The sequence below is a fragment of the Sitophilus oryzae genome, unplaced genomic scaffold, assembly GCF_002938485.1.
Source record: "Sitophilus oryzae breed Bouriz unplaced genomic scaffold, Soryzae_2.0 scaffold_1237_pilon_pilon, whole genome shotgun sequence".
In the NCBI taxonomy this organism is placed as follows: Eukaryota; Metazoa; Arthropoda; class Insecta; order Coleoptera; family Curculionidae; genus Sitophilus; species Sitophilus oryzae.
In genome coordinates, this window is record NW_022145879.1 from 20315 (window position 1) to 38348 (window position 18034).

General features: G+C 31.8%; 1 protein-coding gene across 1 annotated transcript in view; it reads left to right on the top strand.

The window, feature by feature from the left end:
* LOC115874177 (dynein heavy chain 5, axonemal-like) overlaps nucleotides 1-16428 on the top strand; it is a 35065-nt gene extending 18637 nt beyond the window's left edge. Inside the window, 9 exon segments of the mRNA XM_030889279.1 lie at nucleotides 1693-1936; nucleotides 1938-2830; nucleotides 2833-3111; nucleotides 3178-3390; nucleotides 5343-5592; nucleotides 12527-12766; nucleotides 12835-13002; nucleotides 16080-16221; nucleotides 16279-16428. Coding sequence (XP_030745139.1) covers nucleotides 1693-1936; nucleotides 1938-2830; nucleotides 2833-3111; nucleotides 3178-3390; nucleotides 5343-5592; nucleotides 12527-12766; nucleotides 12835-13002; nucleotides 16080-16221; nucleotides 16279-16428 — 2579 coding nt within the window.
* Nucleotides 16429-18034: the final 1606 nt, after the last annotated feature.

Below are 18034 nucleotides of genomic sequence, written 5' to 3' on the forward strand. Positions count from 1 at the left end.
GAAGTAGTTGTGTAGTATTTTTATAAGAGTTTATATTCGTTTATTTTGTAGATGAGTAGTAGGTGAAGGTATTTGGGTATTTTTCTTTTGTTTTTCTTCTAATTGTATTAATTCTATTAAGAAAGTATTGTATTAGGTATCTTCTTTGAACTTCGTTGAAAAGTGCTTATCATATAATTTTGGTTTTCTGGTAGTAAATATGAAAAAAAAAAAAAAATCTGATCAAATTTATTTTAAAATAAATTAATCGAGTCTTATTAATCAAATCAATCTAGTCAAATAATAATAGTTAGTTTCTAAATACTATACAGGGTGAGTTTCCTACGATGTTCGCTATGGGTATCTCAGAAAATACTGAACAGAGAATCTGTTAAATGGGAAAAGAACTGCAGTTTTGTAGGGTCTTAATATGAGCCTTTCGGATTTTTCGGTGAAGTTCAAACTTTTAGATATTGCGAAAAAAAACAAATTTTGGCTATTTTAAAACTTGTCTCTAATTCCATTATAATACGTATGATCCGAATAAAAAACAGCGTCAGCGATAGCTACGAAATGAATGTTGTCATTTATATATAAAATTATATGGAAAATATCATCGATCGTCATTTCTTAACCATCGCTGAGCGTTTTTATTCGATCATACGGTATTTTAGACAAAAAGTTTTCGAATAAAAAGTTGGCCAAAGATAATCACATACTGGTTTGTGTTTTCTGTTTTTTTAAAGCCTGTCATTTTGACATATAACACAAACATTATATTTTTTAAATGAAACCTAGTTGGCCATGACTTCATAAAACCCATTTTTAAGCTTTCAGCGATATAAATTATAATATTTTTTCGAAAAAATTACAAATTTTCTTAATTCTATTCTTTCTTAATAATTCCCATACCAATAATACCATGCCATTTAATTTGGCATCAAAATGTAAAAAGTTTTATGTTTTCAAAAAAATATCTTAAAATTGGTAAAACTTACTCAATTTAGAATAAAATAATAATCTAAGAATGAAATGATTCTTTTATAAACCTGCATTAAATCAAGTAAAATAGGTATATAACTTTTTTAAATATTAATTAACATCCAATTAGTATCATAATTAAAAATAATGTACCAACATATCGAAATAATTATTTCTTTGTTAATACGGTTTAGAATTCTTAAAATAACAGGCAAAATAATCCACAATTTAATAAAATAAAAGTTTCGTTTATATTTCTTAATCAGCTGATCACTATTAAAGTTCACAGAAACCCGGGCTATATTACATTCTGGGAAAATAACGAAAATAATCGATATTTTTGACTCCGCCCGAAAGGTTCACGATTTGTCCTCCAGTTGACAGCGCATTTTGTCTAGTCGGTTGAACAACTTTAAGAATATAAACAAGGGTATATTACAGTATAGTAAGAAACGCTCTTTGAAACGAGCTCTCACTTTTTGAATCATCCAATCCGGAGTTATTAACATTTAAATATAAACAGATCTAACATTCCCCCACCTATTTTAGTAGACCAGGAAAATGGTTCTAACAAAAAATTTCTTAAACATTTTATTTTGTTATTTTCCATAGCAGTTATGCGACCGTTCTACAAACTTGAAGAATAATTTCCAGTAATTTTCATGGTATCTTTTTGTATAAGTATTTTTCCGCAAGCCCTACCACTAATACTTTCCGAGATAAAGTCGAGAGCTATTCTTAGTGGGACAATCTGTACTCTTATAAATAATATAATTTTTAGAAATCACGTAGAAGATGCTGTCTCCTTAGGTTACCCAATGATTATTGAAGATATAGCTGAAGAACTAGATCCTGTTTTAGATAATGTCCTTGAAAAGAATTATATTAAGATAGGAACTACTTTTAAAGTTAAATTAGGAGATAAGGAAGTTGATGTGAACGCCGGGTTTAAGCTATATATTACTACAAAAATTAGCCCCTAATTACACTCCGGAAGTATTTGCGAGAACAGCTATCATAGATTTCACAGTCACAATGAAAGGTTTAGAAGATCAGTTGCTTGGAAGGGTTATTTTGACGGAGAAGAAAGAGTTGGAAATGGAGAGAACTACTCTGATTACAGATGTCACAGCTAATAGAAGGAAAATGTTGGAACTTGAACAGAATTTACTATATAAACTAACAACGACTAAAGGATCGTTATTAGATGATGACACTGTAATTGAGGTGTTAAATGTGACGAAAAATACAGCTGCCGAAGTTCGTGAAAAGTTACAAATTGCTAAAGAAACAGAAGTAAAAATCAATGCAGCTAGAGAAGAATTTAGGCCTATCGCCACTCGAGGAAGCATTTTATATTTCCTGGTAGTTAGTATGGCAATGGTGAACTACATGTATCAAACATCGCTAGTACAGTTTCTGGAAAGATTTGATGTATCTATGAACAGATCCGAAAAATCTGCTATTATTAGTAAAAGAATTCACTTTATAATTGATTATCTTACTTATGAAATTTTCAAATATAAATCGAGGGGCCTATATGAACGACATAAATACCTATTTGTGTTGCTAATGTGCTTGAATATCGACTTAGAAAGGGAACACATCACACATGACGAATTTCAAAATTTCGTCAAAGGCGGCGCAGCTTTAGATTTAAATGCCTGTCCTCCAAAAGCAGCAAAGTGGATCATGGATCTAACTTGGTTGAACCTGGTTGAGTTAACCAAATTGCGCCACTTCCAGTATATTGTACAACAAGTTACTGCTAATGATAAACAGTGGAAGAGTTGGTTTGACAAAGATGCTCCAGAGGAAGCTATAATTCCAGATGGATATAATAATTTAGATACCTTTAGAAAACTTTTAGTAACCACGCTCTTGAATTGTCGAATGGGAACCTTCAAAGTCGTAAATATATTGCTAATTCTTTAGGGCTCAGGTTTGCTGAACCAGTTATATTGAATTTTGAATCAATGCATGAAGAATCGAGACCTTTAACGCCTTTGATATGCTTCTTGAGCATGGGCTCTGATCCTACTCCGTATATTGAGATGTTGGCTAAACGATTAGAACTAAAGAGTAAAAGTATTTCAATGGGACAAGGACAAGAGGTTCATGCTAGAAAAATGTTAGCTCAAGCAATGCAGGGTGAATTAATAACATAATTTTTAAAACAAATTTATTTTTTAATATTATTACATATTTTTGATTAATAGGGATTCTGGGCATTGTTGCAAAATTGTCATTTATCGTTGGACTATATGCAGGAAGTGCTTCTTCAGTTTCTGGATTTGGAGAAGGGAATTGGCAGTGTTCATCCTGATTTTCGGCTTTGGATAACTACCGAGGAGCACGAGAAGTTTCCAATAAGTTTACTTCAGATTTGTATTAAGTTTACGAATGAAGCTCCCTCGGGTATAAGAGCGGGTAAATAAAAAGAATTATTTTCTATAAGATTATACCAAATAAACTTTTAGTCGTTGATGACTTTTACATTGTAAGAGATCTTTTGGGATTTGTCTCTTACTCTGATTAGCATGACCTCGATTTAAATATAATTAAAATAGTATATTTGAGCGGATCCTTCTTGAATATTGAGGGCATTAACTGCCTAATTTGTGTATTCTAGGGACATAATGTGTTATTTTTGAGAAATGAAAGACGATAGTTTAACAACACTTATTATATTATAAATTTTAAATTAATTAAAAGAAAGAATATAAAAGGATTACAAATTAATATTAAAAATAAAAAAAAAATAAGAACAAGAGGTCTGGTGTTTGGTATTAACATAAAATATGACCATACTAAATAAACTGAAACAATATTCGATAACCAAATCTTGCTAAATGAAATTGAAATGACTTTACGGTAGATTACTTAAACAAATAATTAAAAGAACTTTGACACCCAGACTTACAAAATCTACATGGATCATATTGTAAACCTTACCAGTTTTAGAGACTTCAACCGAACTACTCTCCAAATCATTTTCTGGTACAGTCTAAGGGTTGGTAGGCAGAACCAAATCCCAATTGGCAAATTACGTAATCCTTGAAAATGCGAGTACTTCTTCGATTGGTCAGGTTGACACTCCCTTTCAACCGAGATCCGTCATACCTCTTATTGTAAGATGGTACTACTTTATCTATTTACCGGCGACTCATGTATATTTTGTATTTATTTATCCTATCTATCTTATCCGTTATCTATAGATTACAAGTGCATCTTTGAAACAAGACTCAGGCATCATTTCGTGAATTCTAATTCTAAACGTTTACTTACTAATTAATTATTTTATCTACGTTTTAGTTTACAGACAAATTATTTGTTTTCACATCTTGGATGGTTTTTCGTAGTCCATTATCAGCCCTCAGGCGTCAGTTTGCCCTATCAAAGGTCGTTGGTTTTACAACTATGGAACTTGGGGATTTTACAAACATTAAGATGCTCTTGAAAGATAGTTGCAGATGTTTGTTCTACAACTTTCTTTGCTAAAATGGTTCTCTCTAGAACTAACAACCCAAAAGATTGAATTTGAGAGAACTAAAAAAATAATCTGTTAGATTTTGCCCACCCCTTAAGAGTCAAACTATTGTTTCCAAAAAAATAAATATAAAAAAAAGAAAGTAAATCTGAAAGGAAATAATGTAAGAGATAAAACAAAAATAAAACTCAAATAAAATAAGATTGTCAAAACAAATGAAACAATGGGTTCACGATATGATTCCTGCTTATGCAAACTAGTCTATTACTAACTACTAGTAACAACATCTAATACTAACTATACTAACCTCCGTGAGCAATTTTACTTTGCAAGATTCAATCACAAGACTAGATCGGATGTAACATTTAACTCTCGTTCCCGCATTTCTTGATCGTTGCTTAATTTGTCTGGATGAATGATGTCTAGATGCACCCTTGAATAATGTGCATTTCTCCATGAATACTATGTGGATGTCTGCTTAATATTAACAATACTATTTTGCTCGAACTGCGCTACTAATTCTTGATAAATTAACCTAATTATAATAAAACCTAATAAAATCTTTGACAAATAAAATTTGTCAGTGTAATAGTGGCCTTATTAAAAATAGTTTTTGGTTTAAAATACCCTTTAACTTTTGAAATTGAAAAATTACATAATTTAACATATATATAAAAATATGATCAAAACAGTTTAAACACCTAATATTATAAAACACGTTTTTTAATATTCTTTTTTCCTTATTTTGGTCTATTGTTCATTTAGATATAACTTTATTTATTTTTCTTAATTAGTATTATTTTTTTAATCATAAATTTCTTCTGGATATATTTGAATACTATCAATTAAATTAGATTATAATTTAATAATTAAATACCTATCTCTGATATAGGTCTTATGAGAACCTACAGCTCTATGAATCAAGATATGCTGGATTACTCAGATGCATGGCAGTATATACCATTAGTTTATGCAATATCATTCTTGCACACTACTGTTCAAGAACGTAGAAAATTTGGACCTTTAGGTTGGAATATACCTTATGAATTTAATTCAGCCGATTGGTTATCGAGTTGCCTCTTTTTACAAAATCATCTGGATGACCTTGATCCTAAAAGAGGAATTAGTTGGCAAACGCTGAGGTAAAATACCACTCTTATACAGGGTGTCCCAGAAATAAGTGCAAATATTTTAACTGGTAGTATAGTTCAACCCCAGAAACACGCTCATGAGTTTTTTTTCGCAAAAAATTTTTTTTGAAAATTCGAAATTTTTTGAAAAATTTTTTGGATTTTTTTTTAGTTTTTAGTTAAACAACATAATTTCTTGATAATATGAAAACATAGGTATTAGATTAAATTTACAAGAAAGAAAATCCAGAAAAGATGCAGTGGTTCTGAAAATTTTAGCAAAAAATTATTTTTTTTTAAATTTTCAAAGTAAAATAACTCCGTTATTTTGGACTTATTTGAAAAACGATAAAGAGAAAATATGTTTCTTTTATCGAGATCTACGACCCCTTAAAATATTTGCACTTATTTATGGGACACCCTGTGTATAAATGTTAAGTTAAAATCTCTTTTGCTACGAGCTCAATGTAAAGTAGGCGAACATTCATTACTTATCCGTGCGTAAATTGTTTCAAATCAAACAACAGTCAAAATTTAATAATCCCTTGACAGTACCTAATCAAGTTTAAGTACATAGACTTAAAATATTTTATTTTAAGTCTATGGTTAAGTATGTGTATATTAATAACTTCATTCAAAATCTGAAAATTAAAAAAGTACAATAATTATTAAAATGAATAGAATATTCTATGCTATAGAATATATCTATGGAATAGCTTATGGTAGTCAGTTGTATCAATAGAGAAAGCCTAATTAGCTTGTAAAATAATAAACATTACATTTATAACCACAATGTGCGCGTTCAGGGACGTTTAGCGGATGAGTGGCTGAGTAAAGTCCCGGTTACACGGTCCCGTGGTTTGGTAGACCACGGAACTGGTCCGTGGCCTGCCCTGGTCCGCCATTTGACGAACCGACATTGTCAAAATGGTTTGTGTGGTTCGTGGTCTGCAGACTGATCCTGGAACTTGAAAATTTAGTTCGATTTGACATGGATGCAAGGTGATACAGGCTGTGGCAGCTGCTACTTTGTGTGTCATGTATAGTGGATTATTGTTGCAACAAAAATGCAAGAAGAGATAGTGGGTGGCAACATTACTACTACTACTACTGCCATTACTCGCTGACGAGTATTTGACACGCATCAAAAGATGGTTACGCCAGGCGTTTCCTGTCATGAGCTTTTCTGTGACTGAAAAGCCTGATACGTGATGTTATCTCTTTTCCGCACTCCGGACATTCAAAAATCTCATTACTTTGTTGCCTCTTTACTTTTTGGTTGTCGTTATTAACTAAATTTACAATTCTCCTCCATTGCGTTCTATTGTGCGCTACTTTCTCCCACTGACGCTGCCCTAGATCATATATACTTACGTGGATAAGTAAATCACTATGGAAACTGTCCCAAACATATCAACGACTTCCATTTATCTTCTTTTTTTGTTGCACACGCGGTGCTTCTATTCTATCTATCCTTGTCGAGGACCTATCGTCCACGCGTCAAATTTGAACATTAATTTTAAAAATTTAATTTGTAAAATGCTTTGAATAAGAAGACTAAGGAAGGAGCATATCAAAAATCTTAGGTACACCGCGATGGGCCTAAATATGGCCGACTTAAATTCCGGTTTATCAGTGTCGTTCTAATTTTATTTAAAAAAATGTAAAACTATGATGTAGGGTAGACGTGGGGTAGACTCAATAATTTGTTGTTTTATTTTACGTTGTGAATAAATGTTGGTAGTTATTAAAATTGTTATAAAAATATATAATTCTAATAAAAATAGATAAGTTATAATAAGTATTTATTAACACAAACATCCGATACGCTACTGAAGCAGGTAAGTCAAATTAACGTATCTAAATTCTTTGACATCTAATCTTTGACAAGTAATAAATAAAAGCTAAAAATGCAAGAAAAATATATAATTTAGTTAATTTAAGTGAATTTCATAAATGATCGGTTTACTACACGTATGTATATTATATAGTCACTTACTAGCGAAAAGTTGTTCCATTATTTCACTCAATTTTGCCGAGATCTACCGCACGCTACACAACCAACTATTTTAGAGTCTTTTTCGATAAATCGCGATAGTGTCACTGTTAATTTAAGTTCTGCCACAATTTCCATCTAGATTTACTACCGTTATACAACTATCAGTAGTAGAATAAATAATAAATAACATAATATAAGCTCCGTAAAGACTGACAAATCCACAAAATTTCAAATCAAATTCAAATGTGTCAAATGAATCGTCAAACAGAACTGTCAAGGATCCCCACCCTAGAGAGCTTTTGTGGTGGCTTTTCCGCCCACCATGCATGAATACATGGATAGCATTATGCTCCTTCCTTAGTCTTCTTATTCAAAGGTAAAATGCATATATTTGAACAATAATTGAATGTTACTGTCACAAAAATTAAATTAAATAAAAAATAAATTAGCCACTCCGTACGAATATCAATATTCTTAGGAAATCTAACCAGAAAGTATGCATGTGGCTTAATATACATAAAAGAACAACTGAATATTTTACTTGCCTGTGAAAAGATAATTCGGGGACATTTATATTATAATTTCAACACACCAAACACTTTCTTGTCATTTTTACGACTATTTACCTAAAAATTAAAACCCAACAGTAAAAAATAGAAATATAATTGCACAAACTTAAAATTAACTTCTCACTGAACACACTTGCATCCTTGGCTATATAAAAGCGGTCGATAAAAGAGTAATTAATACAATGTTTAAAATAAAAAACGCAAAAACAAGCGTCCATAGATAAATGAAACAAGTTTAGATTGGAAAGTGCCCATAAGGACAATGTAAACACTATTTGGCGCTATTCTTGCAACGGTCGACCCAAAACTTTTGAAAATTTCGGAGCGGTTCGGCTTTTTCCGGAATTATATCACCAAATATTTTTTATTCAAATTTATTATTATTTTCGTTTAATTTTATAAATAAAATACAGTGTGTTGCATACAATAAACTTATTTTATATAAGGACGCATGTATGAAATACCTACGAAACATTGGAAACCAACGTTATGCCACGATCCACGATGGTTTTTGCAGTTCACAGTTCACAGCACAGCTTTTTAAGTTTTTAATGCCACTTTTTCACAATTATCACCGGTTGGAGTAAATAAAACTTGAATTAAACTCACAAGATAGCAATAATTACTTTGAAAATGGACGTTATATAAACACTTTTCGGAATTTCTTTAATGAGAGCGGTTTAGATTTTGAAAGATTATTATGATTTTTGAAGATTCTGACTTTGACAAGAGAAAATTATTTCTGTTTTTGTTTGCCGTTGTTCTTAGCGACCGCTATAGCAGCGCCAGATCGCGTATAACGGTCGCGACCCAAAATAATTTCGCGACCCAAAATTTTTACGGGCTTTCCAATCTAAACTTGTTGCATTTATCTATGCAAGCGTCGTTACACAATAGAAATAACATTATGACATATGATCATGACAAGATTATGACAATACGATGACAGTGAAAAGTTGGTTTCCATAACAATGTATAATTTGTACTTTCTAAACCGGATAAAATTGTAATTATTTTGGAAATACGTGCCACTTTTAATACGCATGCGTAAAGTTAGGTCCTCGAGAAAGACAAACCTATTGAACGTTCATAAGTGCAATAAAGAAGGTTTGAAAATGGCATGTCGTGATGTTGGGGATATATTTTTTAATGCTAAACTTATGGCGTTGATTTATCCACGTAAGTATATATGATCTAGGGATGCTGCATACTAATCCCCTTTAAGTTTTCATGAACAACATCCTTGTATCTTTTGAGTTGTCCACCTGGTAAAGAAGAGATTTCGGTAAGCGGTTTTCTTGCATCTTGCATACGTGGCCAGCCCATCTTAAGCGAGATTTAGTAATGATGACTTCAGCGCTCTCGCAGCTTGCTTTTTTAAGGACTGATACGTTTGAGATATGGTGGTACCATTTGATTCTTAAAAGTTGTCTAAGGTGTCTCTGTTGCAATTTGTTTAATGCGCTCGTGTGCCGGCGGTACGGCACCCAGGTTTCGCTTCCATAAACATGGTGGAGATTATTACTGCTCGATACACTGCAAGTTTTGTTTTTGTGCTAAAGTCGTGATTGTAGAAAACCCTGTCTTTTAATTTCCAGAATGCTCTTGAGGCGCTGCTGATTCTATGCTGAATTTCAGAGTCGATATTTGCCTTTTCCGAAATCAAACTGCCGAGGTAATTAAATTCCGATACATATTCCAGTAGTTCTTCTCCGATTTTTATAGCGCTGTGTTATGATTTTTCGGGGGAGTGCACATGCTTTTTGTTTTATCGATGTTCAGTTTAAGGCCCAAAGTCTCGTATGCCCAGGTATATGTGTTCAGCATTTCCTGTAATTGCTGTAACGTATTTGCAACTAGAGCGCAGTCATCAGCGTATTGGAGTCCTGTGATGAATTTTATACGTATTTTTGCCCTGAGTGTTTTTAGTTGAACAGACCGTCGTCATACATGTATCTAACACCCATTCCTCTTTCCTGCAGTTTGCTGTCCACTATAATAGAGAGCGCTGCCATGAATATGTTGAATAGGAGAGTAGCTATGACACATTCCTGTATAACTCCTGTATTTGTCAGGAAAGGATCGCTCAGTGATCCATGATGTGACACTCTCGACTTGTTGTTGTTATGGAGGCTTTTACACACACTAAGAAATTTGTTGGGCACTCCGAACTTTTGCATAATTGCCCAAAGTGCATCTCTGTTTACAGAGTCGAATGCTTTCGTTAGATCGATTAATGCAACATAAAGTTTACTCTGCTGTTCCTTTACTTTTTATTTTTGGTTGTAACATATATGCGAAATAGAAGCAGGTAAACTTTTTTTTTGTATATAACATTAAACTGTTTTAATTTCCAAATTTATTTATTAAACATTTTTTAATATGGATTAAATTTCAGATACAGTGGATCAAATATGTTAGTTAATTTGGTTTTGATCATGGACAATATTTCGGTCCTTATGACCTTTCTGTTTTGTATTCCATATTGCCTCCTCTAATTCAAGGGCTTCAACAAAATCCAAAGCTTTCTCGTTGGTCCACGACATCTTGACGTTTCTCTTCTGTACGCCATATGCAACTGATTAACTGACAGGTTCGTCGGACCGCGGACCGTTTAACCGGGGCTTAAGCGACTTCCCTAAACGGTTTATTTTTGCACACAAAATCGGTCAGCCGCTAAGCAAAATACTCAGCGGTCAGTCAGCGGCTGTGTTCCTTGAACGCGCACAATTTCTCTTGACGGATGATAATCAAAGGCTAAAATGATATTACTCCCAAATTTTGAAGTAAATTAGTGGGAAAAGTTAAAAGTTTTTTTACTTATTGTACTAATTGAAAATTTCTACAACTAATTTTGACTTTCTGATTGCTTACGTTAAAAAAATTAGAGGAACACATTTCTGTGCCAGTTGAAACCACTAATTTATTCCTCTAAATTCAAGCTTCTGAATAAAGCTTAAAGTCTGCGGTGGAAGTAAGTTTCAATTAGTAGAAAAAGTTAACAAACGTTTACCTTTTTCCACTGATACTTCCAAATTAGCGAGTAACGTCATTTTGAAGGAGTCAAAAGAAATTGTGGTTAGATATATATTTTTTATTGTTTTATAAGCTAATTATTAGGCTTTCTCTATAGATAAAACTGACAATCGCAAGCTGTTGCTAGGATATTCTATTAATTTTAATTGTGTTATTTATACACTATGAATGATCGTAAACACATAAGTATAAAGTATCATTGAAACCACTAATTTATTCCACTAATTTCAAGGTTGATTCAGTTTTATAGTAATTAATTATATTTAAATGTCTAAGCCAGTGGAGAAGCACTTCCACATGAGGAGCACTATGAACTATAGTTCTTAGATTTTATTTCAAGACCATGAGAAATATCGTGTCAAAATTACCATTTTAGACAATATAAGGACCTGGTTCCCCTTTGTACTCCTTATTATGTCAGTTGAGCTAGAAATAATATAGAGTTTGTTGCAAAGTATTGCAGGTCTTTGTAAGTTGAAAATGTATGCTATCATAAAATTAAACCTGCTGAATATGTTTTTGCGAAAATAAAATGTATTAGAGTAATTTATCGATTGTATATTTTTATTAAGTTGACACTGAGTAGACATCTGAAATCTAAATCTCTAAATTAGGTCTGAATAAAAAATTGACGTCTGTCACTGTCATACAACGTCTGTCACTGTCATGCATTCTATCGTTGAAAAACTCTATCCCGGTTGCGTATTCAATATCATTCTTCTCCCTGTTATCAGAATGTTATTTAATTTCATTGCCAATTGCTATAACAGCAATGCGACGTGAGTTATTTTCATGAAGTCGTAACTTTAGTTTCTAGAGAATTAAATATACAGTGAAATTCAATATTTTCTGGAATGCCTATTCAGTTCACGTACTGCCGGGGCAGACATTGTAACTCTTCGGTTGGTACATCGTTTGACTGTAGACCTCGTTCCCTGTAATGACGGAGTATTTCAGTGAAACGCTGTAATTAACTAAATTATTTAAGTTACCCTGTTGAACTGAAACAATAAATATAACAGCAAACAACTTTACTGAAATTATTGAATTAATTACGGCGTTTTACTCTTTATCCGCTGCGCTGTAAACGATTACCAGTGCGCAGCGGTACAGAGTTCAACCAAATCTTGGATTGACGGTAACGCCAGCTACATCTCGGACAGGTTTTGTATTCTTTATCCGCTGCGCTGTAAATGACTACCAGTGCGCAGTGGCGCAGAGTTAAACTAAATCTTTTCTTTTTCGTTTTGTGCTACGAAATCGTCCATAAAGTTGCCCATCTTATTATTTCTTCAATCAACGATATTACGTAATCTTTTATTTTAAAATACTAAAATTGTAGGTATATGTTAGGAGAAGTGCATTACGGAGGAAGAGTTACTGATGACTTTGATAAGAAATTACTTAACACATTCTGTAGAGTATGGTTCAATGATGACATATTTAAGGAAGATTTTATATTTTATAAAGGTTACAAAATAGTGAAGTTTAAAAATGTTACCGACTATCTCGCCCACATAGATGGTTTTCCTACCATAGATCCTCCTCAAGCATACGGATTACACTCTAACGCAGATATTACGTAATTTTTTATATTTCATAGCTGTTATTGCTGGAATATATGTATTAAATAATATATACCTCTTACAGATATCAGACCAATACAACTATTGAAATGTTTAATGTTATGTTGGCTATTCAACCTAAAGAATCTGGCGGAGGTGGTGGAGAATCCAGGGAAGGTGCGGTGAAACGACTGTCTACGGACATGTTATCCAAATTGCCCAAAAATTATGACCCATTTGAAGTCAAAGAAAGGTTTATTACATATTTTCTATATATCTTTACATGTTTATATGTTTAAAGAACACTTTAATTAATATGATGTTTATTTATTTTATATACTCAATAAATTACAATGTATCAATAAATATACAATAAACATAAATTTACCTCTGAAAAAACTAAAAGTTTTTTGTGCGAGGTTTTCTATGCGATCAACAAATACAAATTCAGATTACATTCATACATACACCCTAAAATTATAACTAAAATACAATATGTTAATCGTTTCCATAATATAATTCTGACCACTACTTATTTTTTCTTATTTTTCTATAACTTGCTATTGCTATCTTTATTAACATTTCTATAATACTCAAAAAAAAATAATTCACAGAAAATTATCAACAAAAAAAAATATAAAAATAAAAACATATTAATCTTAATCTATAGTTAAAAATATCCTAACCTTTTTACAACGGTTTCACAAAAAAATAATTTATTAAGATTTGTTGGAATTCGCTCGCGTCCGATACAGAGGTGCTCGTTTCACGTTCGTTTCAGGAAATAGAATAGATATGTCTTGCACCTTACGTTTTTTTTCGGAACCCGGTATATCTTCTCTTGGTAGATCTTCGCTATTTCCAATATTATTATGATTTAGTAATTTTCCAGTTTTTTGAGTTTGCAGTTTTTCTACCTCAATCTGCGATTGTGGATAATTGTATGGATTCATTTCTTGGAGAAATGACAACGTTCTGGATCCGGATGCTTCTTGATGATACTTTTCTTTAAAATCGCCACTAGTATAACTAATACCATCAATTACTAACGTATTTCCTTTTAGCTTAGCGTTTCTGTTTTGAGCTTTTGCTTCTTTCAATTTTTCGACTAAAACCTTTTTGTTCACTCTGTCTTCTGCTACTAAATCTTCGTCTATAAATATATTTGTTCCTCTGAGTTTTCCCTTATTTTTAAGGAGTTCCGTCCTTTTTAAACAAGACACTAAGCTTATAAGGATAGGTCGATCTTTGGTTATATTTTTTCCAAGTCTGAAACACTCCGATAAATCTTCTATCTTCAAATTTATATCGAGTTTTTCTTTTACAAGATCTATTATGGATTCCAAAAGATGTTCACTATTTCTCTCTGGCATTCCATATATTATCAAATTGTTTTTCTTTAAAAGTTTTTTTGTAAGATATACTTGATGTTTTAATTCCTTATTTTCTGTTTCTAATACTTCAATTTTACTTTGAATAGAGTTGGTTAGAGCTGAGATTATCTAGATCTGTCTTGATGTTATCAATCTTATTGCAAACATTTTCGTTAATATTATTGAAGAGCGTGTATAAATCCCCTAATTTAATTTCTTGGGTTATTTTATCGATAAACAGCGCTAAATTTTGAGACACTTGACAACACCGTTGGGATGGCTTGTAAGATTGCTTGCTAAATATTGCAAATTCTTTAAATGCTTCTATGTGATAGTATTTTAGAGATATTCAAAAACTACTTCTTGTGAAGTCTGAATCAACTGATTTTTACTCACCCGTTCTATCTTAATATACTTTATAACTTGTAATTTGAATTTTCTAATTTATTTCATAGATAACTCCACTTTTTGAATATATTTAACGGATAAAATTCTAATTCACATAACACTTGACTTGTAAAAAAACGCAACGGAGAAATTTTTGCTCAAATTTAAAGTGTTATATTTTTGTTAGTTTTAGCCCTGTTTTCATGATTTTTTTAGCAACCTGTATATAATTATGTCAAATTTAATTTGTAAACTTAGTTTTTATAAACTTTAGTATTTGGCTTATTATACAGGGTTAATCGAGGGCTTGTTTTTTTACCTTAACTTTAAAACACCCTGTCCAATAATTTCGTCTGTAAATTTTCTTAAAATATAATTTTACGGTCAGAACCATGTCTCCTGAGCATTTTGTTTTTTGGATCATGTCAATATATGCCTTGGTTAATTTTTAAGAGCGAAATGAACTTGACACCAACAATTTGCAATTTTTTCAAATTATCATTTTTTTTGGAGTTATTTTGCAATATGATAAGCCGGCTTTGGTGATTATTGTGAACTATATACTACTATGAACTGCCCATCATGTTCGACGTTTGGGACATGCTTGGCAGAAGGGTAAGAGGTCGCAAAGCCGTACCAGCTTCATTAAATAAATTTCGGTTGATTCTTAAAGAAGAATGGGAAAGTATAACACAATATGATATTTGCAGCCTCAATGACAGTATGAATGGACGTATACACACATTATATCAACCAAGGGAAGCAATGGAGAGTATTAGGGTATTTTTTATATTTTTTTTTTCTGTTTTCAGTTCTGTTATCGTTATTAATGTTTATTAAAACCAGAACTGTATTGTTCGTCTTAAAGGTTTTTTTTAATTTAGTATAAATTATCCAATGCAGCGTAATATGACATTACGACAATAGTCACCAAAAGCATCTCGTCATATTAAAAAATTACATCAAAAGATAATGATGATTGAAAAAATTGCAAATTGTTGTTGTCAAGTTCATTTCGCTCTTAAAAATTAACCAAGGCATATATTGACATGATCCAAAAAACAAAATGCTCAGGAGACATGGTTCTGACCGTAAAATTATATTTTCGGAAAATTTGCACACAAAATTATTGCACAGGGTGTTTTAAAATTAAGGTAAAAAAACAGCCTCTCGATTAACCCTGTATAATATGCGAAATACTAAAGTTTATAAAAAAAACTTAGTTTACGAATATAGTTGATATAGTTATACACAGTTTGCTAAAAAAATTATGAAAATAGGGCTAAAAATAACAAAAATATAACACTTCAAATTTGACCAAAATTTTCTCCGTTGCGTTTTTTTTGCATCTCGGTGTAGCTTACTTAATTTCAGGAGTGATTTGGTTATTAAGGTTCATTTGTAGCATAATAAGTAGATTTGATATGTTCGTGATGCTCTCTAGTATAAAATATTGCGTATAACCGTAAAGTACACTTATATATTCCGAGGTGTTTTTGGTGATATATTTTTTTTAAATTTGAGATGATTTTGTCGTAACTGTATGTCGTTAAAAATAATTGCATTCTAGGTTAAGAATTATGAATCATCTGAATCCACTAAATATCTTTTTGAGACAAGAAATAGACAGAATGCAAAAAGTTATTAGTTTGGTACGCGCTACTTTAACAGATTTGTTGTTGGCAATTGAAGGTACTATCATTATGAGTGAGGTAAAACTTAATTGCTATTTGCAAAAACGGAATAATAATTCATTTTACCGTTTATAGGCCCTTGGAGAAGCTTTGGATAGTATTTATGACGCTAAAGTTCCATTTATTTGGCTAAGAGGATCGTGGGAATCTAACACTTTAGGATTCTGGTTTACTGAGTTAATAGAACGTGATGCTCAGTTTCGGTCTTGGTGTTTCAGCGGTTAGAATTTACGAATTGAAGACGGCTGGGGAATGAGCTAGACGCCCTTTACTCAGTCCGTGCTCTTCTTTATTTGTTTAATGACGCTTACTGCCTGTTGACCTTAAGAAGGAATTATTTTTATTTACAACTTGTTTACAACCATATAAGTAATGTTGACATTTCCGACTTTTTGAAGGTTGGAAAATGTCAGTTTTCTAACTTTTATTTCCCACCCACGGGTGGAAAGTTTACTTCCCTCCCGTGGGCGGGAAGATGGCGGGAAGTAAATACAGATTTTTAAATTAGGTCGTAAACATTTTTTTAAAGATTTTATTTTGAAAAAATGCTGCTTTAATTGCAACTTTTTTATAGAAAAGTCTTTTAAGCAAACTACAATCGGTGCTACAATGTCCTATTAGGTACATTTTGTATTAAAAGTATTAAAATAAAAAGTTTAAAACAACAAATAACAATTTATTCAAATTAATTGTTTCATTCGAATTATTATATGCTTTGACACTTACGGATATACCACCTTGTTGGTTGCAGCTTCTGTAAGTTCTGGTGGAGTACCGATATTAAAGTAGTCTTCATTATCAGAACTTTCCGACAGCATTCTGGCTTTCTATGTTATATAAATTCGAAAAAGCGAACGATAAATTCAAAACTGTCACTTGGTTGTTTGTATTGCTGTTGAAGGTTTGCGCCATAACAACCACGGTAACTATAGATATGGAAATGCCAAAACGACAAATTTTCGCATATTTATTTTTTTTTCAAAATAAAATACTGTCACTTTTTTTTAATTGATGATGTGGTTGTAAATAGAATAGTATACAAACCTCGGTGTAAAGTTTCATTTCTGTCTCGAGATTAAGTTTACCTCGGCGCTCGGTAAGCTATCAAATCTCTCGACAGTAATGAAACACTTTCCACCTCGGTGTGTAATATACTATTATATTGAGTAAAAATTATTTTTAAATGGTGTAGTTTAAAATTTGAGAAATAAATATTTTTGTTGAAATAGATTTGTGTCTGGAAACGTTCTAGTCTTTTTGAATCTTTTCTATAATTAGTGTTATTTTTTGACAAATTGTATTGTTCCTAATACTGAATGACGTGTAGAGATAGACCTCGCCAAAATTATCAGCGATTGTCATTCCCCAGCCATCCTTAACGCCTTTTTTTTAAACACACGGTATAAATAGGTTCATTCAGAACCTCGAAATTAGTGTAATAAATTAGTCGTTCCAATTAGCGTAGATGTTTGTTCCTCTAATTTCAATGTAAGCATTTAGACCATCAAAATTAGTGGTAGTAATTTTCAATTAGTAGAAAAAGTTAACAAAATTTTAACTTATAAATTTATTTATAAAACAATAAATTTTTCATTTCTAACCACAATTTCTCTTGACGAATCAAAACCAAAGGCCAAAATGACATTACTCGAAAATTTTGGAGTATAATTAATGGCAAAATTTAAAAGTTTCTTCTATATGCTAAATTAAACCACTAATTTCGAAGTTCTGAATGAAGCTTTATTTTTTTAATGTCATTCTTTGACAGTTATTAAGCAATGAGGTTCATACCAAATAAATTTTTAGTCACGTGATTAAGCTTGACCGGCAC